Below are 28,000 nucleotides of genomic sequence, written 5' to 3' on the forward strand. Positions count from 1 at the left end.
GGCAGAGATGTGTTTTGATCAAAATATATTGGCTAAGAGTCTCAGGGCTTAGTCCATATATTATGTTTGCATCTATTGCTTTAGTGCGCTATTTTCCGTGACTTTATAAATGTAGCCATACACATCCGCATATTTATCATATCGTGCAGGATGTTTTGTATCTTTTTTCCGTGATTTTTTTTATTTGTCTTGGAGGACCTGCCTGACTGAGACCACCTTGGCACTGGGTAGGTGGGCACAGATGTATTGATCAAAATATACTGGCTGAGAGTCTCAGATTTTATCATTAAAGTGAGGGCTTTGTCCATACATTATGTTTGCATCTATTGCTATAGTGCATTATTTTCCGTGACGCTGGACTCTTCAGTGCCTTGAATTATATAGGCCCAGGGAGGCAAGTGTAGCTTCCCCCTCTGCAGAAGCCACCTTGCCGATGGCAGATGGGCCTCACACAATTTTGATCAAAAATGTGCGCATTATTTGCATATGTCTTTGCGCATGTAGAAATGTATAAAAACGGGCTTAGTTGCCCATAGCAACCAATCAGATTCCACCTTTCATTTTTCACTTGTTTAAAAAATTAAAGGTGGGATCTGAAGCCAGTTTTCATAAAATTCCCCCCATAGTGTTTGTTTACTTTTGCATGTCAGACATGGTAGCGTGACCTAAATTCTGACATGTCATTTTTAGTCTTTTTGTTCACACATGGTGCTTTTTAGATTTTCTTTTTCTGTACAAATAGTTTTATTTTTCTTAAAAACGCAGTAAAAAAACAGCAAAAACACGTGTTTATGATGATATGTAAAGCCATACTGACTGCCACCAACATTGCCCAAAATTCATGCAACTAAGAAGCTGTTGGACAGAAATGTTGACTTGATAGAAGAGGACGACACAGGTCTAAGCTCCTGAGCACTCCTGATATGCTTGATGCGAGGTTGACAACAAACAGGTTGTATAGCATGTGTCTGACCAGCATGCTGAGAAATGACTCGACATCTATGACCAGTCTAACAACCACATATAATGAATGGACCTTCTCGGTTTTATCTTCAATGGAGACACCATGTGTGGTCTAGAGTAAGGCACCAGTAGTAGAGGATGATACGGATGGTATGGAGCACAGAGACACAGGTCTGCTTACCTCCTTTGGAAATGGTGACTGCCACAGAGGAAATCTCGGAAACGGCTAAAAATCTATTGATAAGAGAGAAAACATCTTGCTTGCCGAGTGTCCTCTGAGCTTACCGGCAGTCTACTGAAAATATTCCCATAGTACTTGTACATTTCATAATGAGCACTGGAAAAAACGATCAACCTACCGGTCACGTAAGGCCCGAGGGGCATCTGGTTGTAGTTCACAATACTGCCCGGACCAGGTCCTCGGAAATTTGGGCCAAAGTTGTTGCTGTACATCTGCGTGGATCCAAATGTTCCCTATAATTTCAGGTCAGTTATGTTAATTCAGCTCACTGAACGACCAAAATGACCATAGAACAAGACTTAAAGGGGTTGTCTCACTTTTTAAGAAAATAGCAGTTATCATGTAGATAAAGTTAATACTAGGCACTTACTAATGTACTGTGACTCTCTATATTGCCTCTTTGCTGGCTGGTTTAATTTTTCCATCACATTATATACTTCTCGTTTCCATGGTTACGACCACCCTGCAATCCATCAGTGTGGCTGTGCTTGCATACTATAAAAAAAAAAGCACCAGCCTACATGAGCTCCCATGGTCCCGGCCACCAGAGAGGTCAACGCTTTTTCCTATAGTGTGCAAGCACGACCACCACCGATGGATTGCAGGGTGGTCGTAAGAAATGAGCAGTGTATAATGTGATGGAAAAATTTATCCAGCCAGCAAAGGAAGCAATATGGACACTCACAATACATTAGTAAGTGCCTTGTTTTAACTTTCTCTACACATGATAAATGCCACTTGCTGAAGTAAGACAACCTCTTTAATGCCATAGTTGTGAAAAAACTCACTTGGGGAATTTACAAAGCCCTGCACTCGAGCATTCAGGCTTCAAATAGTCACAAAAGTAATTTTTGGGGCATATTTGCACAAACATTTAGCATTTTTACATCGCTCACTCCAGTTTTGAAAAGTGGGTGGGAATGTGGCCATGGTTAGCATGGTCGAGCTGATTTAAAGGGGTTGTCTCACTCCAGCAAATGGCACTGTCTCAGCCATCAGAGAGGCTGGTGCTTTTTCCTATAGTGTGCAAGCACAACAACCACTCCTGGATTGCAGGAGAGTATAATGTGATGGAAAAATGAATCCAGCCAGCAAAGGAAGCAATATGGACAATCACAATACATTAGTAAGTGCCTTGTATTCACTTCCTCTACATGATAAATGCTAGTTGGTGAAGTGAGACAACCCCTTTACGCCAGATTTATCGACTGCAACTTTATAAAAAGTTGCAATCTTACTCCAGTAAAGCGGTGACATAGAAAGTGGAGTAACATCACAAGACAGAAATGTTAGACTTTATGATGCACCAAATTTATTAAACAATGTGCAACATTTGATAAATTTGTCGCAAAACACCGCAAAGCAGACGCCTGCAAAACCGACTTGCAATAAAACTAAGCTTGTGGACAAGTGAGGCATGCTTTTAGGAAAAAGGAGAGTCTTTTTTGTAATAGTGAACAAAATCTTCAAGACATTTAGATTTAAAAGTCTTAAAGGGGTTTCAACATCTTAAATGTATTCGTGTGTTAGACTTTTCAGGTAAAAGACATAACGGATTAGGGAAATAGAAATCTGAGTCAAATTGGGTAACAAGAAGTATGGTACAGACATATGGCCATTATACAAATCATACTCAGAACTCTGCTTTGTGTATCTTGTACTAATCTTCATTTTAATCATGTCTTGAATTAGAATTCTGTTGGTTTCTACTGGAATCAGTCAGCATTTTGCTGACAGACACCCCTAAAAGTTTAGTTAGCTCTAGAAATGCACTGCAGTCTAAGGCCTCATGCACACGACCGTTGTTGCGTTCCGTGTCCGTTGTTCCGTCTTCAGTGATTTTATGCGGACCCATTGACTTTCAATGGGTCCGTTGAAAACTCAGAAAATGCACCGTTTGTCATCCGCGTCCGTGATCCGTGTTTACAGTCCGTGAAAAAAATATGACCTGTCCTATTTTTTTCACAGACAATGGTTCGCAGACCCATTCAAGTCAATGGGTCCGTGAAAAAACATGGAGGCACACAAGATTGTCATCCGCGTCCGTTTTTTTCCTATCATTTTCAAGGCAAACTTGACTTAGATTTTTTTTTCACTTTTCATGTCTGGTGATAAAAATCAAGGAAGACACACGGGGAAAAAAAACGGAAACAGATCACGGAACCCCGTTTTGCGGACCGTGAAAAAATACTGTCATGTGCATGAGGCCTAATACAGGGAATTCTATAGTTTCCCATTTAATATTACTTTACAGTGTCTAATACAGAGGTGTACCCAAACCTGAAGCTTCTAAGTGCCACAACTATCACATATTCCCACTTATAGTACTGCTGTCCTGGCTGAGGAGCCATCATACTCCCTTAGGTTCCAGGCCCCAAATTACATAATTAAAGGGAACCTGACATCTCCATAATGCACCCCTTCCCCCAACCACCTGCAGTACCCTTAAAGCTCAAGTTATCTTTTGCAGGAAAACAAGTTTATTCCCCCCACTCCATGTATGTTAATAAACACCCCCAGACAAAGGTTCGCCGAAACGCGCGTCGGGGTTGGCGCCATCCTGGAGGAGACACAGCATGGGTAACCGTTCTTTGTCCTTTTGATTGTAATGGATTTGGTTTGCACTTGCACTTTAATGAAATCATGTTTATATTGATGGGGGATTTGTGAACGTGTTATCCGCTGTGGTTTCCCTCCAGTTAACGCCGCCTCCTTACCCTGCATCTATGTCTTTTAATCATGTTTGTAAGTCATATGCAATTCATGCAATAAAGTGATATTTATTTATAAGCGGTCTGGCAATTTCTTGTAGTTTTTTTTTAATGTTAATAAACTGTTTAAAGTCAAGGGTCTGCGGTCTTCATGCTTCAAGTTAAGCTTCCCCACCCCTTTCTGCATCCTTCACTCTTGACGGACAGCTCTTTTTTCTTTCCTCAGCCAAGATGCCCTAGATATCCAGCGCTTGCGCCGTCCTGTTTTGTTTTCCTTGCTGCCTGCGCAGTGCGCCCAGCTGTAGTGTGCTCAGCTTCAGAGGCTCATTGCGCAGACATAGACTCCCGGAAGCAAGCACGCCTCGGAGTCTGCGCAAAGAGCCCCTGAAACTAAGCACAATACAGCTGGGCGCACTGCGCAGGCGCTGAAAATCAAAAGGGATGACACAAGGCCAGATATCTGTCTATCAAGAGTGAAGGAGGCAGAAACTGGGTGCAGCAATCTTGAAGTGTGAAGGCCACCGCCCCCCTTGACTTCAAGCTCTTCTTTTACATACATGGAGCGGGGGTTAAAAAGTTGTTTTGCTGCGAATTTGGCTATTGGATCCGACAACAAAACAGTATTGGAGACAAGATAACTTACAGGAAGTTGGGGGTCATTATGAAGGTTCCCTTTAAAAGCTCCTTCACACACATACGGCTCATGCACACAGCCATTGCCATTTTTCAGTCCGCAAACTGCAGACCTGCAAAATACGGATACCGGCTGAGAGCCTGCAGACATTATTTTTTTTTCAGTCTTTCACAAAAAACCCTCTTCTTGTCCTTAAAATGGACAAGAATAGGACATGTTCTATTTTTTATTTTTTTTGCAAGGCCATGGAATGGATATACAGATGTGAACAGCACACAGGTATGCTGTCTGCATCTTTCGCAGCCACATTGAAGTGAATGGGTCTGCATCCGATCCACAAAAAATTTAGATCAGATGCGGACAAAAACCATGGCGTGTGCATGAGCCCATACTTTTTTCTTTTATAACATGTAAAAAATGTGTTTCAAGCATTCTTTGCTATTTTTTTTGGCGGCATATTTTATTTTTTGCCATTTTATACACTGGACTTTTTCATTTTTTTGGAAGATCTATAGAGAGGCCAATCGAGAAAATGCTATTGACCTAAAAAATGAGAAGCCACAAGAAGGGTGGCAGGTTTACTAATCCAAATCTGGCAGATTCTGCTGTGCTCCATGTATTAGGTGTGGTGACACATTTTTGTACCTCATTCAAGGCATGTGGATAATATGCAGTGTGCCCACATTTTGGCACCGCATAAGCCAACCAATAGGTTGTGTAATCGTAGATAAAGTGTCTATCCCTGAACCAAATTTACCATCCAGCGTGAACCACTGTGATAAATTTGGCGCATCTTTAGATTTTTCGATGTCTAAGGCTATGTTCATAAGTCAAAATCACAGCAGACAAATCACCGACAGATCAGTATTGGAATCATCAGCTATAAAAAAGGGGCGTTTTTGATTCGCCTCATACCCAATGTATTTTACCCCTCTCCCTTTAGACTTCTATGGATAGCTATCTTCAAATTTTCCCCAAAGAAGCGACTCTCTGCTTCTGAAGTTTTTTCCAAATCAGCTATGGAAAATAATACGACCAGGTACACATGGTCACGTTTTTTTTTTTACACTGAAGTCAATCAGAAGCTTTTGCTGGCATTTTGAATGCAGATTACACTACAGAAAACACCTGTTTTCCGCTCCAGAATCAAAGGCTGATTTTGGCCATCTGCACATAGCGTACATCATAGACAGCATCAGAAAATCTGCCCCACTGTATAGAATATAGACTACTGTCTATAGGTACGTCATTTGCATTAAGGGTATGTATGAAGCAGGCTCACATGCTTAATCAGCAGGCTCCAAACAGTTGCTATGACAACTTGGGGCCTGTGAAGGCTCCCGGGCCTGTCATAGTAAGGTCGAGTTCACACTTCACTTATTTGGTCAGTTATTTTCATCAGTTAGGCTCCATTCACACGTCCTCAAAATGAGTCTGCATCCGTTCCACAATTTTGCAGAATGGGTGCGGACCCATTCATTTTCAATGGGGCCGCAAAAGATGCGGACAGCACACAGTGTGCTGTCCACATCTGCACTTCCATTCCGCAGCCCCACAAGAAAATAGACACGGACAAGAAAAGGCATTTCAATTATAGGGCCGGCCATGTGGGGTCCGCAAAATGCGGAACGCACATGGCCGGTGTCCGTGTTTTGCGGATCGCAAAACACTTGCGGACGTGTGAATGATTGTGAGCCAAAACCAGTAGAGAAGCCGACTCCGAGATTTCCTCCTGTTCTGTGTTTCTGTTTTGTATTGGAAAATAGAAAGAAGATTCTTTGTCGGGTGAACTTGAAAACAAACTACATTTCCACCAAGGTTTTGTTATTATGGTATTCACTATGTGCTAAAAAAGGACATGATGTCCTTATTCTGTGGGTCAGTACGATTAGGGTGATACCAAATATATGTAGTTTTTATTATGTTTTACTACTTAAAATAAAAAATCTGTGGAAAAAAATAAACATTTTTTTTGCATCTCCATATTCTGACACCTGTAACTTTTTTATATTAACATCTACAGAACAAATTGTTTTTGTAGGGTAAGCTGCATTTTTATTGGTACATTTTGGAATGCATATGACCTTTTGATCCCTATTTATGATAAAAAATGGTGAATCGCGCATTTTTATTGATTTTTTTTCCATTTAGACGTTTACTATGCAGGAAAATAATTTTTATATTTGAATAGTTTGGGCATTTTCTGACGCACTGATATCTAATATGTTAATTTTTTGTTTCTTTTTATGTATTTTGAATCTTTTATTTATTTTTTACTTTTATTTTTTATTTTTACTGTGATTTTGGAGGACAGGACTTGAGCATGTGATCTTCTGATCGCTTGTACCATAGGCTGAAATAGAATACCTTTGCGACTTTTACAGGCTGCTTGTCAGGCCGTGCCTCAGGCACAGCTTTGCATGCAGCTTAGGCTGGGTTCACACTTCTTTCCATTATACCTGGTCTTTCTGTAGGCTTCACTACTGGTTTTGACTCAGAATAAGGCCTATGGCTATTTCAATGTTTTGCGGTCTGTTTTTCACGGATCCGTTGTTCCGTTTTTTGCTTCTGTTGTGGTTCTGTTTTTCCGTTTAGTTTTTTCGTATGGCATATACAGTATACAGTAATTACATAGAACAAATTGGTTTGGGCATAACATTTTCAATAGATGGTTCCGCAAAAAACAGAACGGATACGGAAGACATACGGATGCATTTCCGTATGCATTCTGTTTTTTTTGCGGACCCATTGACTTTAATGGAGCCACGGAACATGATTTGCGGCCAAATATAGGACATGTTCTATCTTTGCACGGAACGGAGATACGGAAACACAGAAACGGAATGCATACGGAGTACATTCAGTTTTTTTTGCAGACCCATTGAAATGAATAGTTCTGTATACAGACCGTATACTGTATACGTAAAAATGGCCCGCAAAAGGGAAAAAAAAAACAGTAGTGTGAAAGAGGCCTAACTGATGGAAATAACTGACCAAATAACTGACCATAAAATAATCCCTCGTGTGATATGTGAACAGAAATTTTAAAAACTTGTGGCTCTTGGAATGGGGAGAGGAAAAAAATAAAATGTCAAATCAAAAATTGGCCCGGTACTTAACCGATTACGGGTGTACTCAAACAATGGTTGGACTCCTGGTGAGTATAGTACACATCTGCTCGCAGCATTTTTGACCACCAAAAAAATCATGAAAAATGCCACTGAAAACATATCAAAACTCTGTGTGTGAAACCGGTCTTAGGGTTACACCCCTAGAATAATGTATTGATTACAGTATATTCCATGGAATGCAAATCTGCATACTAAGCTCTGTACTAGTGTTAAGCGAATCGGATTTGGATTGCTGTAACCAAACCCGGCTCGTTTGTAAACTTCGTTTAACAATATGGCCTCCGACCTACCGTAAAATGTATGTGCTCCAAAGAGGTGTCTGTGAACTTGCGGCAAATATCATGAGACTCTCTTCGTCTCCCGTCTATGACGTGACACTTCATTTATTTGCATAAATTACACAGTGTCAAAATCCGAAGCTGTTCTAGGCTTCCTGCCTCATTTACGAAGCAGAGTTCAGCTTCGGATTTTGACACTGATTTATGCGAATAAACGAAGTGTCACGTAATAGACGCGAGACGAAGCAAGTCTTGTGATATTTGCTGCAAGTTCGCAAAGACCTCTGGAGCACATACATTTTATGGTAGGGTGGGGGCAATATTGTTAACAAAGTTTACAAATGAATCAGGTTCAGATATAGCAATCCAAACCCGATTCGCTCAACACTACTCTGTACAGACACTGAACCAGCAGAGGGCTGCTAGGCGATATGAGCTCAGAGCCAATAGGAAGCCAACAGAATTCTGAATGCAGTTATATAGAGAAAGGAATATAAGACATGATCTAATGAAGGATCAGTACAAGTAAATCAAAGTATTTGCATTGTATTTCAAGTCTTCCATGTATTTAATGGGTGACTGATGGGGTGCGAGGCGCGCATTTCTCCGTGTCAGTATAGTAAAAGATAAATGGTTAGTAATAAACCCTGGATCACCTAACCTGGACTGTGGCATCACCTCCGCGGTTGGTCAACCTGCTAAGTATACTGCGTTCAGACATCTGTAGGCGAGCAGCCACGGGCGGTATCCTAGACAGCATGGAAGGCAACCGCGTCACATCAGCTTTCATGTCACTTAACAACTCCTCTAATTGGTTCAGAACTGCAAGACACAGGGTGTATATATATATATGTTTGCTGTCAGTGAATGGAAACATTTTTGTTCAGATCTGATTACGACCAATTGACTGAGGCAAAGAGCAATATATCTGAGGCAGTTGGACAAGAACGGATGTTTTTTAGCCAATGGATGTAAATCGGAATGTTCCCAACAACCAAGGAGCTTAAAAAAAGGTGAAGAAAAAAAAAAAAACAACTGTCTTGTTCATAAACCCCTCACAAAATGTTGAGTTGATGTAACTGGGCACTACGCCATTTTTTTTTACGTAAAATAGGAGCAACTTTTTTTTTTTTTAACACCCGTGCATGGGCTTTTTGCGCTGTGCTTGCCACTTGAGAGTGATGGGGACGGGGCCATGTTGGGGGCCGTGACTCTAGCCCCGGAAAAATTACTAACATTGGCGTACTTTTTATACCAGGCGCAAGGACTGCAACATATGCGCGTAATGCGCCTCATCACAAATTAGATGAATCTTACAGCAACGCAGGGGGAAACTAAGACCGATGTAAAATGTGCCCCATGGACTGCCTGGGGTAAGCCTAACTTATGACGAGGCCCGAACCATTCTCCGCCAGCGCAAAAATGTAAATGATCCCCATTATGTTCACCAATCTATTGGGCAATCTAGCAAATGGAAAGGAGTTGTTCACATGGATAATCCTTTCAAAGCATAGGATTTCTTAGGGCTGTTTCCATTGCAGGAATCATAGTGACGTAAAGCTGCCGCTGTAGAAGTAAGGTCAAGAAGAGGCATATCCAGTATCTCTCTAAAGTCAGTACATCCCTCACATTTTTGTAAATATTTTATTCTATCTTTTCATGGGACAACACTGAAGAGCTGACACTTTGATACAATATATAGCGGTCAGTGTGCAGCTTGTATAACAGTGTAGATTTGGTGTGCCCTCAAAATAACTCACCACACAGCCATTAATGTCTAAACCGCCGGCAACAAAAGTGAGTGCATCCCTAAGTGAAAATGGCTAAACTGTGCCCAAAGTGTCAATATTTTGTGCGGCCACCATTATTTTCCAGGACTGCCTTAACTCTCTTGGGCATGGAGTTCACTAGAACTTCACAGGTTGCCACTGGAATCCTCTTCCATCCTCCATGATGATATCACGAAGCTGCTGGATGTCAGAGATCTTGTGCTTCTCCACCTTCCGTTTGAGGACGCCCCACAGATGCTCAATAGGGTTTAGGTCTGGAGAAATGTGTGGCCAGTCCAGCACCTTTACCCTCAGTTTCTTTAGCACGGCAGTGGTCGTGTTGGAGGTGTGTTTGGGGTCATTATGTTGGAATACTGCCCTGCAGCCCAGTTTCAAAAGGTAGGGGATCAGGCTCTGCTTCAGTATCACAGTACATGTTGGCATTCATGGTTCCTTCAGTGAACTGTAGCTCCCCACAGCCGGCAGCACTCATGTACCCCAAACCAAGACACTCCTGTCACCATGCTTGACTGTAGGCAAGACACACTTGTCTTTGTCCTCACATGGTTGCTGTCACACACGCTTGACACCATCTGAACCAAATAAGTTTATCTTGGTCTCATCAGACCACAAGACATATAATCCATGTCATTAGTCTGCTCGTCTTCAGCAAACTCTTTGCAGGCTTTCTTGCGCATCATCTTTAGAAGAGGCTTCCCTCTGGGATGACAGCCATGCAGACCAATTTCATGCAGTGTGCGGCGTATGGTCTGAGCACTGACAGGCTGACCCCCCACCCGTCTAACCTCTGCAGCAATCATACAACCTCTGGATATGATGCTGAGTATGTGCACTCAACTTCTTTGATCGACCATAGCGTCCAAAGGTAGTAAGATGGTGGCCAGGACCCGGCTTTGGGATTATCACTAATCAGTATGTCTCAAACAGCTATGCCAATCTGGAGTTGGGCTGAGCACATGAAAAACTGACAACCATGGCAACTGTAGGGCAGGACTGGGTTAAATATTGGCCACTGACCTTTGTGTAGCACAGCATTAGCAGGCTTGTTCCCCGATAGGGACTCTTTGGAGAGATGCTGATGGCTCTCAGCAAGGCACTCCACTTCGGCCAGTCGGGCATTTAGTGCCATGGCTGGGTGGTTTGGATCCTGGGTCATATTGAGATATGCAGCTCTTCGAAGCTGCTCTTCAATGACTAACGCCTGTTCCAGCAACTGGAAAAAAAAACAGGAACATTGTAAATTTGGATTACAAGTAAGTAAAGTAGTGAAAAAGATGAGAAGAACATGGCTGCTTTCTTCCAGGATTTGCACCAAAACATTTGTATTAAGATTTTGGTTTGTAATCTCCCTTTTGACTGTGCAAAACGAACCATAGGAGTTATTGGTGTTGGAGGGATGGTGGTCTTATACTTGTCGCAGTATTTTCCTGCACTGCTACCACTATATGCATTTTTGCTGTAATATGTATCCAATTTTTCTTTTTAAACAATAAAGATTGAGTTTATACTATTTGTGTGTATTATTCTTATTTTTGGTTATCTGTTTAGTGACACACATATTCAACTATTGGTATTCGTATCGGTTGTTATAGTAATATTAGTGCCAAACGACAAACTCCGCTCTGCACATCTGACTGCAAATCACTATTTAATATCTTCCATTGGTTACAAAGCCATAGCATAAACCATCTAATGAGTATCTATGTCATTACAAATACCTTAAATCTCCGAGCGAGGAATTTATTCTTCATTTCCAGGTAGTTTCCCTTGTGGATCTCTGATTTAAAAGGCTCATTTAGAATTAAGTAGCGAGGGTCATTTTGGATATCCTGCCAGCGAGCATAGCCGTGTCTGTGGGGGGTTACAAATTAAGGAGCAGAGACTTGGGATGGATCATTAGCAGGGTATGTGGTAGAGAATCTGAATACAAAGACAGGGCTCATTAGGAGGAGAAAGGAATGTATAAATAGGCGTCACCTCCCGGGGCGCCATAACCTTTCATTAGCACGAAATAAAGAGCAGCTTGTGCACACATGGCGGGCGACACGTGAAGCACAGAAATCTGGAATTAGTGCCCCAGCAGAAACACGGTTCACACTGACAATGCTGGAAAGGTCATAATCATTGCCTCTGAGTGGTGTAGTCCCCTGGAGCGGTCACGTGAAGAGACCGCACTGCTAGTTACCGTGCCCCAGACCGGGGTGCAAGAAGCATATCAACTATACAAAGTGTCCTACTCTGCCGTGGTGGACGCAGCCATGTGTTCCTGCTCAGCCATCCATGATGCCGGCTACTCCTTAGGGTCATTTATTTGAGGCTACTTTCATACTAGCGTTTTACGTAACGCTTCCGTTACTGATAATACAACCATCTGCATCCGTTATGAACGGATCCGGTTGTATTATCTTTAACATTTCTTTAACATAGCCGAAACGGTTCAGTTTTGAACTCCATTGAAAGTCAATAGAGGACGGATCTGTCCCCATTGACTTGCATTGGGGGTCACGACAGATCAGTTTTTCCCAGGACAGAAAGCAAAATACAACATGTTGCAGTTTTCTCTCCGGTTTGGGAGCGCAACTAAACAGAATGGAATGCATTTTGGTACATTGCGTTCTGTTCTGTTATGTCCCCATTGACAACGAATGTGGACAAAACTGAAGAGTTTTTTTTACGGTATTGAGCCCCTATGACGGAACTCAATAGCTGAAAACTTTAACGCTAGTGTGAAAGTACCCTTAGACCAGCGTTTTAGACAACGGTCTTAATAAGCCCATGCGCTGGCGGTATATCCGCCGAAGTTATGTATAGGTGCCGGCCTCTACATAACTTTGGTGCATCTTCCGATGGTCTAAATGTACGCCAGCTTCCTTGCTCACTTAAATTTAGACTGTTTTCTATGCCTAAAACAGCAATTTGCGGCAGAAATACACCTAATATAGTCGTATTCCTGATCGTAAATGATCCCCCTTGTGCCTAACCCCTCCCCCAAGCACACTGCATTGTTTACCACATTTATTAGATCTTTCTTGGGAGGATGGGAAAATAAAAGCAATACTGCCACTGAGTATTTATGTTATCTTTTTTTTTTTTTTACTTTTAATGTGAACTTTTTATTTAATAAAAAAAAAAATCCACTTTTTTTAAAATCATTTAACAGCCCCACAAGGGGACTTTAATAGGAGATCTTTTGATCACTTCTATAATTCTCTTGTACTGTTTAAGGCCTCATGCTGTTGCCCGGCCGTTCTTTGCATTGGGAATGCATGGGCAACATCCGTGGAGATTCCGCAGATGGATTAAGACACATTCAGCTTGTATGGGTCCGTGATCCGTCCGCGGAGGCACGGAGAGAAACCCCACAGAAGCACTCCGAAGTGCTTCCTTGGGGTTCCCTGCCTTCGTTCCGCACCAGACCTTCCAGATTGCAAACCCATTCAAGGGAATGGGTCCGCATCCGTGATGCAGTGCCCGTATATCGCGGACTCCCTGTTTGCCGTGTGCATGAGGCCTAAAGGAAATGTGTCACCAAAAATGTTGTCTGCCAGTTAAAACCAGATAGCAACACATATCCTGTTTTTCTAATCTGTTTTTATTTTCGGATTACAGATTTTTTGGAATTCTATTTTCTGAACATGATCATGGGACGGATTTTGGATTCATGGAAAATTAAAAATATCATCAAAGACAAAAAATCTAAAACCAAATATATATATTTTTTTTTATGTGATTTAAATAAGAGGCGATTTTCTGATGACGCATTCCCTTTAAGCAGTAAAAGCGAATTACACCGTCAGTGCTATACCGACAGCCACCAGCAAGCTGCGTCAGGCGTTGGCAACGGGGGCGTTGTCATTCCAGAGAGCTGAGCCCGTTGCTCCTAGATCAGGGATGGCCAACCTGCGGCTCTCCAGCTGTTGTAAAACTACAATTCCTACCATGCCCTGCTGTAGGCTGATAGCTGTAGGCAGTCTGGGCATGCTGGGAGTTGTAGTTTTGCAACAGCTGGAGAGCTGCAGGTTGGCCATCCCTGTCCTACAGGCTCATTTGCATATATTAAAACATCATTTTCTCAGCTATGCGGGCACATACGAACATGGGACCAACACAGACACCTTCAGCTGCCAAGTGCACAGTAACAGGTCAGCCGGTGTCATAGGTACAAATCTGCTGACAGATGCCTTTTCTGAGACCATAAATAATTTGGCCAGAGGCAAAAAATAGCCAAAAACTAGAAGAGAGCACAGTATATACCATTAGATCTCCTGTGAACCTGGTGCTGCGCGCCAATGTGTTTACTTTGCTGTAGTAATGATGTGTCTGTCCACTCACATGACCGCTGCAGCCAATCACTGGCCTCACTGGTGTACAGCACAAGACCACTGAGATAAATAAAGAATGGTGGGTTAAACAAAGACTGACGGGGACCACCAAAGCAGTGGCGCTGAGCACCAGGGGAATTAACAAGTAATTATAGTTAATTTTTCATCACTCTGCCAAATTTCTTACATTCTCGGAAAACCCATGTAAGACAAAGGCCCCTTTCACACGAGCGAGTATTCTGCGCGGGTGCAATGCGAATGCACTGAATCCGGACCCATTCATTTCAATGGGTCTGTGTACATAAGCGTTGTTTTTCACGCATCACTTGTGCGTTGCGTGAAAATCGCAGCATGTTCTATATTCTGCGTTTTTCACGCAATGCTGGCCCCATAGAAGTGAATGGGGCTGCGTAAAAATCGCATCCGCAAGCAAGTGCGGATGTGATGCATTTTTCACGGATGGTTGCTAAGAGATGTTGTTTGTATACCTTCAGTTTTTTATCACGCGCGTGAAAAATGCATTAATCAATGCGCAATTCCCCCGTGCGATAAAAACTGAACTGAACGCAATTGCAGGCAAAACTGAATCAACTTGCTGGGCACTTTTGGGGGTTCAATTAGTGGGCAGAATAATGGGTTCATCACTAATGTACGGGAAGCCTGTCCCAGGTTCTCATTAATCTTCACTGTGTGTTTTCACTAAATAATGTGCTTTTGTTTTTGTTTTTTAGGTTTTTGTCCAAGTTTGCATGCAATATCTTACTCTGGCGTGTTTAGAAATCTGAGTAAAAAAGTCGTTCCTTCTATTTAAAATATATATATATTTTTTAAATGAATGGACGTTACAGATAAGGATACGTCACAATTCCGGCTAGTAACCAGTAATCATGTCGCCTGTGCCATATGTCATAGATTTTGCCCGAAGAAACGGCAGCTCTTTCTTCATTTTGCCATAATGTGTGAAGCTCTAAAACAGATAAAACACAAAGAACAAAATACTATACACACCATTATAAAACATAGTACATGCATACAAGTCCAGAGGAAGCATACAAGTCCAGAGGAAGCATACAAGTCCAGAGGAAGGCAAAATAAAATCCAGTCGGGAGTTGTCGATGTTAGCTGAGTCACTGGATATTCTGAAGCTGTCAGACAGCATGTCTCTAGCAACAGGTCTGTCTCTGATCACTCAGGCCATCAGAACAAGAATTAACGGACACTAAAATACGGGTGTTTTTTTGGAGGTGTCGATCCGGGGCTGTATTTTGCATGTCCTATTCGTATTGACTTTTCATGTTTAGAGGGAATGCCATATGGTAATATGTCTTTTCTTTTGCATATATTCCCCTTTCAATAGATTCACGTTCGACTATAATAGACCCAAATCAAGCACCTTCCTGTGGTTTTTGACTGTCGGTGACTTTTTTCATGTGTTTTTTAATATGTATGATTAATGCTCTAATAAAGCTATATTTGTACATCTGTGTCTGCAGTGTGCTTTGGGTACCATATATAGGGGAGCTTTCTTTTATGAGCTCCTTAATGCTAGTACGTGGCCTACTTTTGATAGGTGTGTTGTTGTACTGAAATTTGGGTGTAAAACAGGGCAAGAATGACCGAAAAACTGAAACCTGACTCTCCTCCTTATGTTCTCTGTGAATTTCTTACACTTCTTCCACCTGCATGCTGTGAAATATCTTGGACCATCTGCCCTAATTCTTAACTAGGAACCTTTTGACAGACACACCGTTGACTCCAAATGGTGTTAAACCATAATGTACCAAACAATCCATACTGGTTCCTAATACCCAGGGCAGAAGAGTTCCAGCAGGAACGTCACGTCATCTGTATCTACCAAAATTCTATAGTAACAAAGAATATGGCAAATGTCTGTTAACAGGTTGTGGTGGATTTGAAAAACTTGGCTGTTTCCTTCTAAAAAACAGCGCCACACATGTCCACAGGTTGTGTGTGGTATTGTAGCTCAGTACTATTCATGTCAATGGAGCTGGGCCCAAAACAAAGCAGACAAAACCCATCGGACATCTGCCATGTGGGTATTATAATGTTGCCTATATTCAGGATAAGAGTCCTCATGTGGTAATACTGGACAATGATGACAACATATAACACCCACCGACCGCAGTAGCATGGGGGTCCAGGCCTAGGCTGCCAGTACTCAACAAGTAATAATGATTGCTGTGTGTGCACACTGGCATGTCTGTCATCCATTATGGACAGCCTCATGCACCGGCTTGATGCAATGATATCATTGCGCTCGCTGGGCTGAGTAAAAGAACGTACGAGCCGAGGATCATTTCCCGGCATGCACTCGGCCTGTGCGCCTCCCTATTTTACTGAATTGTGTCTTCTGGGGAGAGCGGGATGTGCTCCATTCATTGCAAAAATGGGCATATGTGAGTTTTACTGCTTCTACTGTGTGAGGACATTAAACGCTATGTACACCTTTGGGGGCATTTTTTTTATTATTGCATTGTACTCCTTTTGAGCTAAAAATAATTGTATAAATTGGTCTTTATTAAAACTATGCCGTCCTTTTTTCTGTACAAAGCTGACATGCTCTAGTAGCACCCTCAGGATTTTCTGTCTTTTCCGTCAGGCCAGGAGCTGATGGACTCCTCATCTCTGCTCTCTGACATTATAAACACTTATTATAGCTCAGTTCTTATTTTACTGATAAGGCTACATGCACACGACCGTGGTGTGTTTTGTGGTCCGCAAATCCGGTATCCGCAAAACACGGATGGCGTCCGTGCGCGTTCCACAATTTGCGGAACGGCACGTACAGCCTTTAATATAACTGTCTATTCTTGTCCGCAAAGCGGGGCCACGGAACGGAGCAACGGATGCGGACAGCACACGGAGTGCTGTCCGCATCTTTTGCGGCCCCATTGAAGTGAATGGGTCTGCATCCGAGCCGCCAAAACTGCGGCTCGGATGCGGACCAAAACAACAGCTGTGTGCATGTGGCCTAAGAATGTGGCTTAAATAAGTGTTTATGACCTCTCAGTAGTTTAGAGGTTTATTAGATGACCGCACAAAGTAAAAGTGAAAGTGAAAGTACCAGTCACACAGCTTGAAAAACAGTTAACCAATTGTGACAGAACAGCTCAAAAAAAAAAAAAATTATATAATTTTTAGCCAAAAATGGGTAGCATTGAATCATAAAAAAAAAATTGCCTCCAAAGGTGTACATAGCCTTTAAGGCATAGACTAAGGGCAGGTTCACACATCTGATTTTGAAAAACACTCTTTAAATATCAGTGCAGAATCAGTTTTGTTTTTTTCAGTGTGAAAAAATGTTTTGTTTTTTTTTTAACTCTTTTTATGTGCTTTTTAAAACATCTTTTTTTAGCCAATGGTAGGTCACTTCAATACAAAAATGCATTCGCAGATTGAGGTTTTGAACATGGATCTGCACCAAAAAGCACACGTAAAACACAAAAAATATGTGGACTTACATGGAGCTGTTATTTTTTTGCTTTTCATTCATTTCAATAGGAGATTCAGCGCTGACTCTTCCCCAAAGTAGGGCATGCTACTTCTTTTTTACATGCATTTTTTTAACGTGTAAAAAAAAAAAAAAAAAGCAGGTGCTGCTTCTCATTGAAATAAATGGGAGGCCGTTTTGAGGACTTTTTTGGAGCTGATCTTGAGGCAGAAATGCTCCAAAATCAGTGCCAAAAACTGGCCATAAAGGGGAGCACTACTGTGTGGTGGATATAAGGGGGCATAACTACTGCGTGAGGGTGCTAAGAGGGCATAACTATGTGAGGTCCCTAAGGGGCATAACTACAACGTCTTAGGGCACTAAGGGGGCATAACTATTGTGTGAGGGCACTAAGAGGCCATAACTACTGTGGAGGCACAAAGTTGATGGGTTGTGATAAGTTGAAAAATTTGCTATGATGTTTCTAGTTACGCCCCTGATAATACCTGTAAAACCACCATCAGCAATATTAAACATAAATTTAAATTTTCCACTATCTTCTTGTTTTCCTTCTTCTTCTTCTTGTTTTATACAGTTGTCTCCATTCTGTCGATTCACAATTTCCTCCTTGTCGTCTAGTTTACTCTCCTCCTCTACAAAAAAAAGACAGACATATAAGAATCTTGAAAAAAAGCAAACTTTGAAAGAATTCCTAGGTTTGTTTCTACAGCTCCTATGCGGACGTAGGTGTGGTTAGAGGCTATGGGGGAGATTTATCAAACTGGTGTAAAGTAGAACTTCCTTAGTGGCCCATAGCAACCAATCAGATTCCACATTTCATTGTCCAAAAGAGCTGTGAAAAATGAAAGTTGATATCTGATTGGTTGCTATGGGCAACTCAGCCAGTTCTACTTTACACCAGTTTGATAAACCTCCCCCTACATCCTTACAGTCTTACTCCCCACTCTGCCTGGTGTTCTTTGTAACTTACAGACAGCAGAAGACAGAAATTAGTATAGTCAGGCAGCGTATAGTGTGATTTTTGTAGTCTGTAACTTTGGAGACACATAGGCCTGTATATGAGCTGTATACACACAATGGAAGCAATTGTTTAGCCAAGACTATTTGCTTTACAGGACATCTGTCAGCAGATCTGTACCTATGACACCGGCTGACCTGTTACATGTTCTCTTGGCAGCTGAAGACATCTGTGTTGGTCTCATGTTCATATGTGCCCACATTGCTGAGAATTTTTTTTATATATGAAAATAAGCTTCTGAGAGCAACGGGGGCGTTGCCATTACTCCTAGAGCCTCTGCTCTCTGAAACTGCATTGCCCTCTGCACTTTGATTGTCAGGGACAGACAGATGTGATCATATTTACACTGACTGGCCCTGTCAATCAAAGTGGAGATGAAGAGCTGAGCTCAGCCTCTAGGTGTAACAGAAAAGCCTCCATTGCTCGTAGAGGCTCATTTGCATATATTAAAACCTTATTTTTCTCAGAAATGTGGACACGTATGAACATGAGACCAACACGGATGCCTTCAGCTGTCAAACGCACATGTAACAGGTCAGCTGGTGTCATAGGTACAAATCTGTGGGCAGATGCCCTTTAAGGAGCATTCGTGAGAAGGGAGCTTGTCTTCAAGGTCAGTCATGGTCAGTCTTCTCCACATCTCTGTCCTAACATAATTATTAGCTATAGCTTGGATCTGATGCCAGGGTTTGAGGCAATTCTGTAACATCAGTTGTACCTGATTTTGGTTCATTGTCTTCCACTTTATTTGGTGCATTACTTAGTCCCGTCTTGTCTGAGGGCTTTTCTTCTTGAGGGACTTCAGCTGTAAAATACAATGATATATTCTTGTAACACTTCCCCAAATTCATCTTATATCAGAGTTATTCTGGGTAATGATACAGAATTTTTCTGTTCTTTGGGAGTTTTCAACCTCTTTTACAACTTTTTTGAGGGCACTGACAGGGTTTATCCATTATTTGTGATCGTCATCCCATCTATCAGGACGTCTTTATCGTAGGAAAGAGGTTGTCCCACAATAGGAACATTGGGCCAGATTTATCATTAGCTCAGGTCAGAATAATGGAGTGAAAAAGTCCCCAAAAAAGTCCCAAACGCTAAAACTGCGCACAAATTTGCGACTTTTTTCTGCTCTGCACTATGCTCGCCAGTTTTCTGAAAGTGGGCTTTTTTTCTTATGTAAATGAATCTCTAGACAGATTTACTATTGGGACTATTTAAAAAGTCGCAAAAAAGTCGCAATTTCACTCCAGTGAGGACCATGCTTATCTTATGAGACTTTTTAATAGAACATGCGACTTTTTCATAAAAACGTGCGACTTTTTCGTAAAGATGTGCGACTTTTGTAAAGCTGCTTACTGACGGATAAACTGCTACCGTCAAACCACATTTATTACAGTCTTAAAGGGCCGATCATAAATCTGACTTGGCTAAAACTGACTTTAGCCATATGTGAAAGTGGAGTGAGCTGTCAGAGTCATGATAAATCTGTCCCATATTATCTATACACTTGTGGTAGATGTCTAATCTCTGGGAGTCTGACTGCTGGTTCCCCCGCTAATCACAATTGTCCCATAGAGACTGAATGAAATGATGGTGTGCATGTGTGACCACCGCTCTATTCAAACGATGGACATTGGACAAACAAGCATTCTTGTGATCAGATGAGGTCCTATGGATAGGTGACATGGAAAATTCGATTCACTGCGAAGCCAAATTTCCTCATGCTTCGTGGTAGCTAATCGATTATCCCTGAAAAGCAGTAAAAAAATAAATAAAATCATACTTACCTCACCCATTTGATCGCGACAAGCCGGTCGCCGCCATCTAGATTGAAGATCTCGCATGAAATCATCACAGGCCACACTAGATTTTGCACTAGATCTTTAATCAAGATGGTGGCGGCCGGCTCATCGCGATTGCCGCTCCCCGTCATTTCACCCACTGCTTACAAGAAATGCATTTCGTCACAAAGCTAATATTTTTTGTAAAATTTTAACATTCTGCGAAGCAGCCGAATCGACTTTTACAATACTCATCACTATTCATTAGTACAAAGTAGATTTCTTTTTGGCTAGACGGAATTTCTTGCCCTTAAAAGGGTTCTCCAGGAATGTTTAAAAAATTGCTGCAGGCAACCTGTCCTAGAATGTGAGCAGGACTGGGTGTCACCAATTGCAGAGCTGTCCTGCAGACTAAGGCTCCATTCACACGTCCGTAATAATGGGTCCGCAAATTGCGGAACGGGTGCCGACCCATTCATTCTCTATGGGGACAGAATGAATGCGGAGAGCACACTATGTGCGCTCCGCATCCGCATTTCCAGAGCGCACCGCCGATCTTCCGGTCCACGGCTCCAGAAAAAATATAGAACATGTCCAATTAATTGCGGACAAGAATAGGGATTTCTATGGGGGTGCCGGCCGGATGTATTGCGGATTAGCAATTTGCGGATCCACAATGCACTACAGACGTGTGAATGGACCCTTAGGGGGCGTGACCTCACTACACACTACACTGCTCTACAATAGATGGTAAGGATATCATCCTGCCTATGATGTGCCATCATAACTGAGCAGCCTGTTCAGTTGCCTGAGCAGTTGCTTGTGGCCATTTTAAATCACATCCGGAAAACCCCTTTAAAGGAATGTTAACATATAAGATGTACAAAAAAATAATAAAATCCCAGCACTTCCCTCCTAAGGGAATAGCTACGTAGGATGGAAATGTCGCTGCAGATCTTACTGTAGATTACACATTCTGCATTGCAAGGGGTTATATCCACAGTGTAAATCTGCAGCAGAAATTGACAGGCAGCTGATTTAAAACCCGCACCACAGGTTAAATTATGGCGCAAATTTGCAGCATGATTCACAGCATGTGGATGACATTTTGTAAAGGACTGCAAAACGGTGAGGATTTGTCACATCCCCGTGTGGACATACCCTAAATCTTCTGATATTACAATTACCGTAAAACTAAGAAACGGAGAAATATTTTCTGTGTCCTAAGACACATTCCCCTTCCTCCTCCTCACTGTTCTGTGTCTGGCTATAAAGCAACTGACTTCAGCAGGAGCCTCCCCATCTGTGCCTTGTCCATAGTGTGAAACAAGGACTGTTAAAACCCATCCCTGTCCGGCCCCTCAGAGATTAAGAGATTAACCCCCTGTGTTTCAAGAACATGCAGGCAGTTCTGCAGAATGGCAAACAGTGGAGGGAACATTTTTAATTGTGACATTCATTTCTATGTTTAGCAATCCTTTTTAAGGCTTTCTACTGGCTGGATAAATCAGTGCCTTTCAAGAATTGAAAGGAAAAGAGAAAGAGGACCACCAGCATAAGATGGAAGGAGACAATCACAGAAACCATGAGCTAACCACCGAGAAGCCTGGTGACCCAAAACAGAGACAGGACATCCTGGACAAACATTTGGTCACCCGGTGAAGCCCTACCATCATAACGGATGTTAACCTGCTTGTGTCCACCATCTGTACACTGCCCATACGAGCTAACTGCACCATGCAGCTACAGTGACATGCAAAAGTTTGGGCACCCCTCGTCAAAATAACTGTTACTGTAAGCAAGTTAAAGATAAAATGATCTCCAAAAGGCATAAAGGTAAAGATGACATATTGCTTTTGTCAAGAAAAGGAAAAGGGCCCAAAGCAAAACTTTGGGCACCCTGCATGGTTAGTACCTAGTAGCAGCCCCTTTGGCAAGTATCACAGCTTGTAAACGCTTTTTGTAACCAGCCAGGCATCTTTCAAGTCTTCTTTGAGGGATTTCCATCCATTCTTCATTACAACAGTCTTACAGTTCTGTGAGATTCCTGGGCTGTCTTGCATGCACTGCTCTTTTAAAGGTTTGTCCACAGATTTTCAATGATGTTCAGATCAGGGGACTGTGAGGGCCATGGTAAAACTTTCAGCTTGTGCCTTTTGAAGTAGCCTATGGTGGATTTTGAGGTGTGTTTAGGATCATTATCCATTTGTAGAAACCATTCTCTTTTCAGCTTCAGCTATTTTACAGTTGGTGTCATGCTCGCTTCCAGAACTTGTTGGAATTTTATTGAATCCATTCTTCCCGTGAAATGTTCCCCGTGACATTGGCTGCAACACAACCCCAAAGCATGATTGATCCACCTCCATGCTTAATGGTTGTAGATGTGTCCTTTTCATGAAATTTTGTGCTCGCTTTTCTCCAAACATATTTTTTCTCATTATGGCTAAAGAGTTCTATTTTAACCTCTTCGGTCTACTGGACTTTTTTCCAAAATACATCAGACTTGTTTAGATGTTCTTTTCCAAACTTCTGAAGCTGAATGTTGTGGTGAGGACGCAGGAGAGGTTTTCTTCTGATGACTCTTCCATGAAGGCCATATTCGTGCAGGTGTCACTGAACAGTAGAACAATTTACGACACCTCCAGAGCCTGCTAAATCTTCCTGAAGGTCTGTTCTGATTTGTTCTGATTTGTTCTGTTCTGAGGGGGTTCTGATTTGACTTTTTATCAATCCTGCAGGCAGCTTTCCATGAAAATCTTCTTGGTCTTACAGACCAAGAAGTCTGGGTACTTATAAAGTATGTTTTATCTTTAACTTTATGCCTTTCCGGAATTATTTCATCTTCAACTTGCTTAACTGTTCACAGTAAAAATCATTTTGACCAGGAGTGCCTAAACTTTTTCATGCCACTGTACATCCAGCACTTTAATGGCCCATTTTGCTGTATATTACTCTGTCATTAAAGAGAATGGGCTGACATTTGTCAGCCTGATTCAGATATATTGACAGGGAGCTGTAATGATCTTCCCTCTGTGACAAAATGTGCCCAGCATAGAGCTCAAAGCGAGCTCAACTACAGTACCAGCTGATTGTGACCTTTAACTTCAGGTATTACAGTGATAATTAGTGATGAGCGAAGCAAGCTTCGGATGCTTCATCTGAAGTTGCTTTGTTCAAAACTTTGGATTAATAGTATACGGAGATCCGTCTCCATACAGTAATAAAATGTATGGGCTCTGATGAGCCGAAGTTAGTTATTCGCAAAGTCACGCGTGACTTCGTTGAATAACTTTGCTAGTTAATATTTAAGGTGGAAAACCACTTTAAAACTTGAAACCAAACTCGGTTTCTTCCCACACTCCAAAGACATACTGATAGGGACCTTAGATTGTGAGCCCCATTGGGGACAGCTTGATGTTAATGTCTGTAAAGCACTACGGTTATATAGCGGCGCTATATAAGTGTGTAAATGTGTAAAACGTGTAAACATGTAAATGCAGTGCTGCCACCTGCAGGCCTACATTGGAATATACCCGTGATAGGCATGGTAGCTTCATAAGAACGCCTTCTGCGATCTCAGCGAAGGAAAGGTATTACGGCCCCAGTAGGGCAGGGCTCAAGGGAAAATCCTTCTCAGGTGCAGTGGTCACAATTAACCAAGGTATCTGAGGGGTTAAATGTCTGTGATCGGTGTTATAGCTAATCACAGACATGAGCTTTGGGTGTCTGCTGTGTAAAACCAGGGTGGGCGCCATCTTACACGTATGGCAGATGTTGGAAGGGGGTTAAACTGAAAATTAAAAGATACTGGTCTTTTTATTTCACTTTTCTTTCACCATACACAAACAAAACAAACAAAATAAAGTATAGCTTTGCAATGATGGAAATTTAATGTGAAGATCAAAGGGGTTAATTAACACAGTGAAGATCTAGGATGTGATGGAGAACACAAGCATTTTCACCTTTGGGACTCTGGTTCACTATCTCTTTCTCCTCCTCCTCCTCTGCAGATTCCTTTTTTTGCTTTTCTTTGAATTCTTGACATTCTGACTTTTCCTCAACATCTTCCTTCTCCAACTTGGTTGATGGCTAAGAGTAAAATCAGATGTAGTCAACGTATAGAAGCATAATGTCGCCTCTTTCTGGTGCCAGATATCCTAACAGTGTAATAATGGGTAATAATTATCTCACTAAAAAGTGCTGCCTAATTGGGATATTGTACAAGAAATTAAAATCTAATTGAACTTTTTTATTTATTTTGAATTAAAATTTAAATAATTACCAATTGTTTTCAATATTTTTTTCTCCATGGAAGTGTAATGGAATAAATAAGCACAGAAGCCTCACACATAACTTACCGTCTACAGCAGTATTAAAAACCAACACAAGCTCCAAAACTGCATGAGAAAATAATGCATTTAAAGATGGGAATTCATACATCTACCGTAGCTAATCCAATTTAATGTATTTACATGATACCCCAATCAAATCTGTAACCAGAAGTGTCTGCAACTGCAAACGGGTAATTCACATTATGAGATAACTTTACAAACAAAATCTTATTTCTGCATCCCTAGGGATATGAACAAATGGCTTTAAATTGCTACTTTACAAGGGAAAAAATGACTCTCAGGAAGGAATGGAGTTTTATTTTTTATAATATTTTTAAAATTTCATTTAAATGTAGCTCTATAACATAAAGCCCCATATTTATTAATCAGTTTATGCCAGTTATAAAATAAGATTGAAAAAGTTACAATCTGTTCAAAAATACATAAAAGCTGCAATCTGTGGAAAAATAAATAAATAAATAAACTTTTACGCTGTGCTTCCCAAAAGTAACAAAAAAGTAACTAGGCCTGCTTTACTGGGAGGAATTTATTAATACCAGAGCTGAGACATGTTACAAATTTTGGCAAAATCTACAGCTGCTCATGGCATAATTCATTCCAAATGAAAATACTTTAATTTAAATTTATTATGAATATATTCTCAAATATCTTTCATTAGTTATAACTCATTTTGTCTAGGAAATATTAGTACGAACAAAACCTGTCCTAATCACACAGCAGGACAAGTTAGATCAGAACACTGAACTAAAAAGCTGCTTCATCCTCCTCTCTTCTTTTATTGTCAGGAACTATGATCCTGAATATAGCTGATATGATTTTCAGCTGAATCTCTGTAGGAATGGAGATCATGAGGAGACATGATGTACAGAGAGGACGGACAAGACTGACTGTGGTAATGGAGACATACAAGGCCTGCTGCTCATTATCCACATCCCTACATCCTCTTTGTACTTCATGTCTCCTCATGACCTCCATTCCTACAGAGAGTCGGGTGAACAATATTCAGGATAATAATCCCTGACAAATATTGCAGAGGAGGATGAGGCGGCTCTTTACCTCAGTGTTGTGAAGTAACTTGAAGTAACTTGTCCTGCTGTGTGATTAGGACAGGTTTTGTGTGCACTAATAGGACGGCGGCAATTTTATTTCTCCTATTGATTGCTCCCCAGACAAAACAAGTCATTATAACTAATGAAAGGTATTTGGAAATATATTTAGAATAAAGTAATATTTAAGTATTTTCATTTTCTTAATTCCCGGATAACCCCTTTAAAGAGGTTGTGCAAGAATGGGGGGATTTTGGCAAACCCCTTCACTTGGCTGGACCTTTAAAGGGAAGCTTTCTTACCTGCTTCCCACACTGGCTCCCCGCTCCTCCCGTCTTGTGATGCTCCAATGGGCACCCTCGCTGAAAACATCAGGTTTGATGCCGCCTGCAGCCAATCATTGGCCGCGGCGGTGAACAGCCCCCCTTACATCATGACAAATGGTCACATGACATAAGGGGAGTCTGACACTGCGGCAGCCAGTGATTGGCTGCAGGTGGCATCAAACCTGATGTTTTCAGCGAGGGAGCCCAGTGGAGCATCACAAGACGGGAGGAGGAGGAGCAGGGAGCCAGTGTGGGAAGCAGGCAAGTAAGCTTCCCTTTACAAAGCCAGCCAAGTGAGGGGGTTTGCCAAACCCTACCTCATTCTTACACAACCCCTTTAAAGGGGTATTTCAGCACATTACAAAAGCCAGCCTGCAAATGGTTAAAAACATAAAGGAGCTTATACTTACCATGCTGATCCTCCCCCACTGCCACTGCAATAGTGCCTGGCTCTCAGATGAGACAACAGCAAGAAGTGGAGCACAGAGAAGGCCCCAGCAATGTCAGAGCAGCAGTGGCAGGGGAAGGGTGCAGGCAGTATATGTGCCTTATTTTTTGAAACTAACTTTTGGGTTGTGCCAGAATACTAGTGTTTGAAACGCCAGTCTTAATACATTCACCCAAAAGTGAATTAAGCATGAGACAAGTAACCTGAGTTGGTGAAACAATAAAGTGACCATAATTCAACCTGAACTTCCAAAGGTGTGGTCTTCTGCTCCACAGCTTCCATCTCCTCGGACAATGTACTCTGTGTTTCTACTTTTTCTGGAAAACAATAATTGCCATTATATATAATTACAGATTATAAGTATCACTATAAGCCTCTGTTATGGTCTCCACCATGTAAGACGGGCGAGCATTCCGCCCGGGTACAATGCGTGAGGTGAACGCATTGCACCCGCACTGAATCCTGACCCATTCATTTCAATGGGGCAGTGTACATGAGCGATGTTTTTCACGCATCACTTGTGCGTTGTGTGAAAATCGCAGCATGGTCTATATTCTGCATTTTTCACGCAACGCAGGCCCCATAGAAATGAATGGGGCTGCATGAAAATCGCATCGTATCCGCAAGCAAGTGCGGATGTGGTGCAATTTTCACGCATGGTTACTAAGGAGATTAAGGATGAGCGACCCGGGACCCCATTTACTTGATTATTTTCCATTATAACATGGTTATAATGGAAAATAATAGCATTCTCTAATACAGAATGCAAAGTCCAATGTGAATTGAGGGTTAAAAAATAATAAAAACATTACTCACCTCATCCACTTGATCACGTAGCCGGGATCCTCTTCTTTGTTCTTCTTGAAAGACCTGCAAAAGGACCTTCTATCTTCATTCAGCAGGACCTGAGCTGACGTCACTGCGCTCACCTTGTGGTGAGCGCGATGACGTCAGAGAAGGTCCTTTTGCAGGTCCTTCAAGAAGAACAAAGAAGAGGATCCCGGCTGCGCGATCAAGTGGATGAGGTGAGTAATGTTTTTATTTATTTTTTAACCCTCAATTGACATTGGATTTTGCATTCTGTATTAAAGAATGCTATTATTTTCCATTATAACCATGTTAAAAGGGAATATAATAAAATCTACAGAACACCAAACCCAAACCCGAACTTCAGTGAAGAAGTCCGGGTCTGGGTACCATATTTCTTTTTTTCTCACGTGCGTGCAAAACGCATTGCACTCGCGCGGAAAAAAAGACTGAGCAACGGAACGCAATCGCAGCCAAAACTGACTGAAATTGCGTGCCTACTCGCATGGGTTTCCCGCAATGCACCCTGAACGCATCCGGCCCTCACCCGCGACGCCCGTGTGAAAGAGGCCAAAGAAGGGTATGTTGCACCAAAGTAACGTGAATGACGCTAGACTAGGCAATATATTGTCCATGAAAGAGAAATGGCCAATGTATTGTGATTCGGGTAAGAAGAT

The 28,000-nt window shown here is 41.8% G+C and overlaps 1 protein-coding gene across 8 annotated transcripts in view; it reads right to left on the minus strand.

Moving 5' to 3' along the window:
- Positions 1–28,000, minus strand: part of CHD5 (chromodomain helicase DNA binding protein 5) — a 235,063-nt gene that overhangs the window by 9,792 nt on the left and 197,271 nt on the right. For 4 of the 8 annotated variants that reach the window (XM_040429570.1, XM_040429528.1, XM_040429519.1 and 1 more), the window contains 9 exons: positions 26,757–26,833; positions 24,307–24,433; positions 19,279–19,365; positions 18,028–18,174; positions 14,929–15,037; positions 11,467–11,599; positions 10,766–10,961; positions 8,620–8,780; positions 1,323–1,437 (listed from right to left, as the gene is read on the minus strand). In XM_040429570.1, the coding sequence (XP_040285504.1) occupies positions 1,323–1,437; positions 8,620–8,780; positions 10,766–10,961; positions 11,467–11,599; positions 14,929–15,037; positions 18,028–18,174; positions 19,279–19,365; positions 24,307–24,433; positions 26,757–26,833 (1,152 nt within the window). Of the gene's footprint in view, positions 1–1,144; positions 1,198–1,322; positions 1,438–8,619; positions 8,781–10,765; positions 10,962–11,466; positions 11,600–14,928; positions 15,038–18,027; positions 18,175–19,278; positions 19,366–24,306; positions 24,434–26,756; positions 26,834–28,000 lie in introns of those variants that run through there. The other 4 variants (XM_040429545.1, XM_040429538.1, XM_040429562.1 and 1 more) reach the window with 4 other exon arrangements.

This window comes from Bufo bufo, chromosome 1 (genome assembly GCF_905171765.1).
Source record: "Bufo bufo chromosome 1, aBufBuf1.1, whole genome shotgun sequence".
NCBI classification, from domain to species: Eukaryota; Metazoa; Chordata; class Amphibia; order Anura; family Bufonidae; genus Bufo; species Bufo bufo.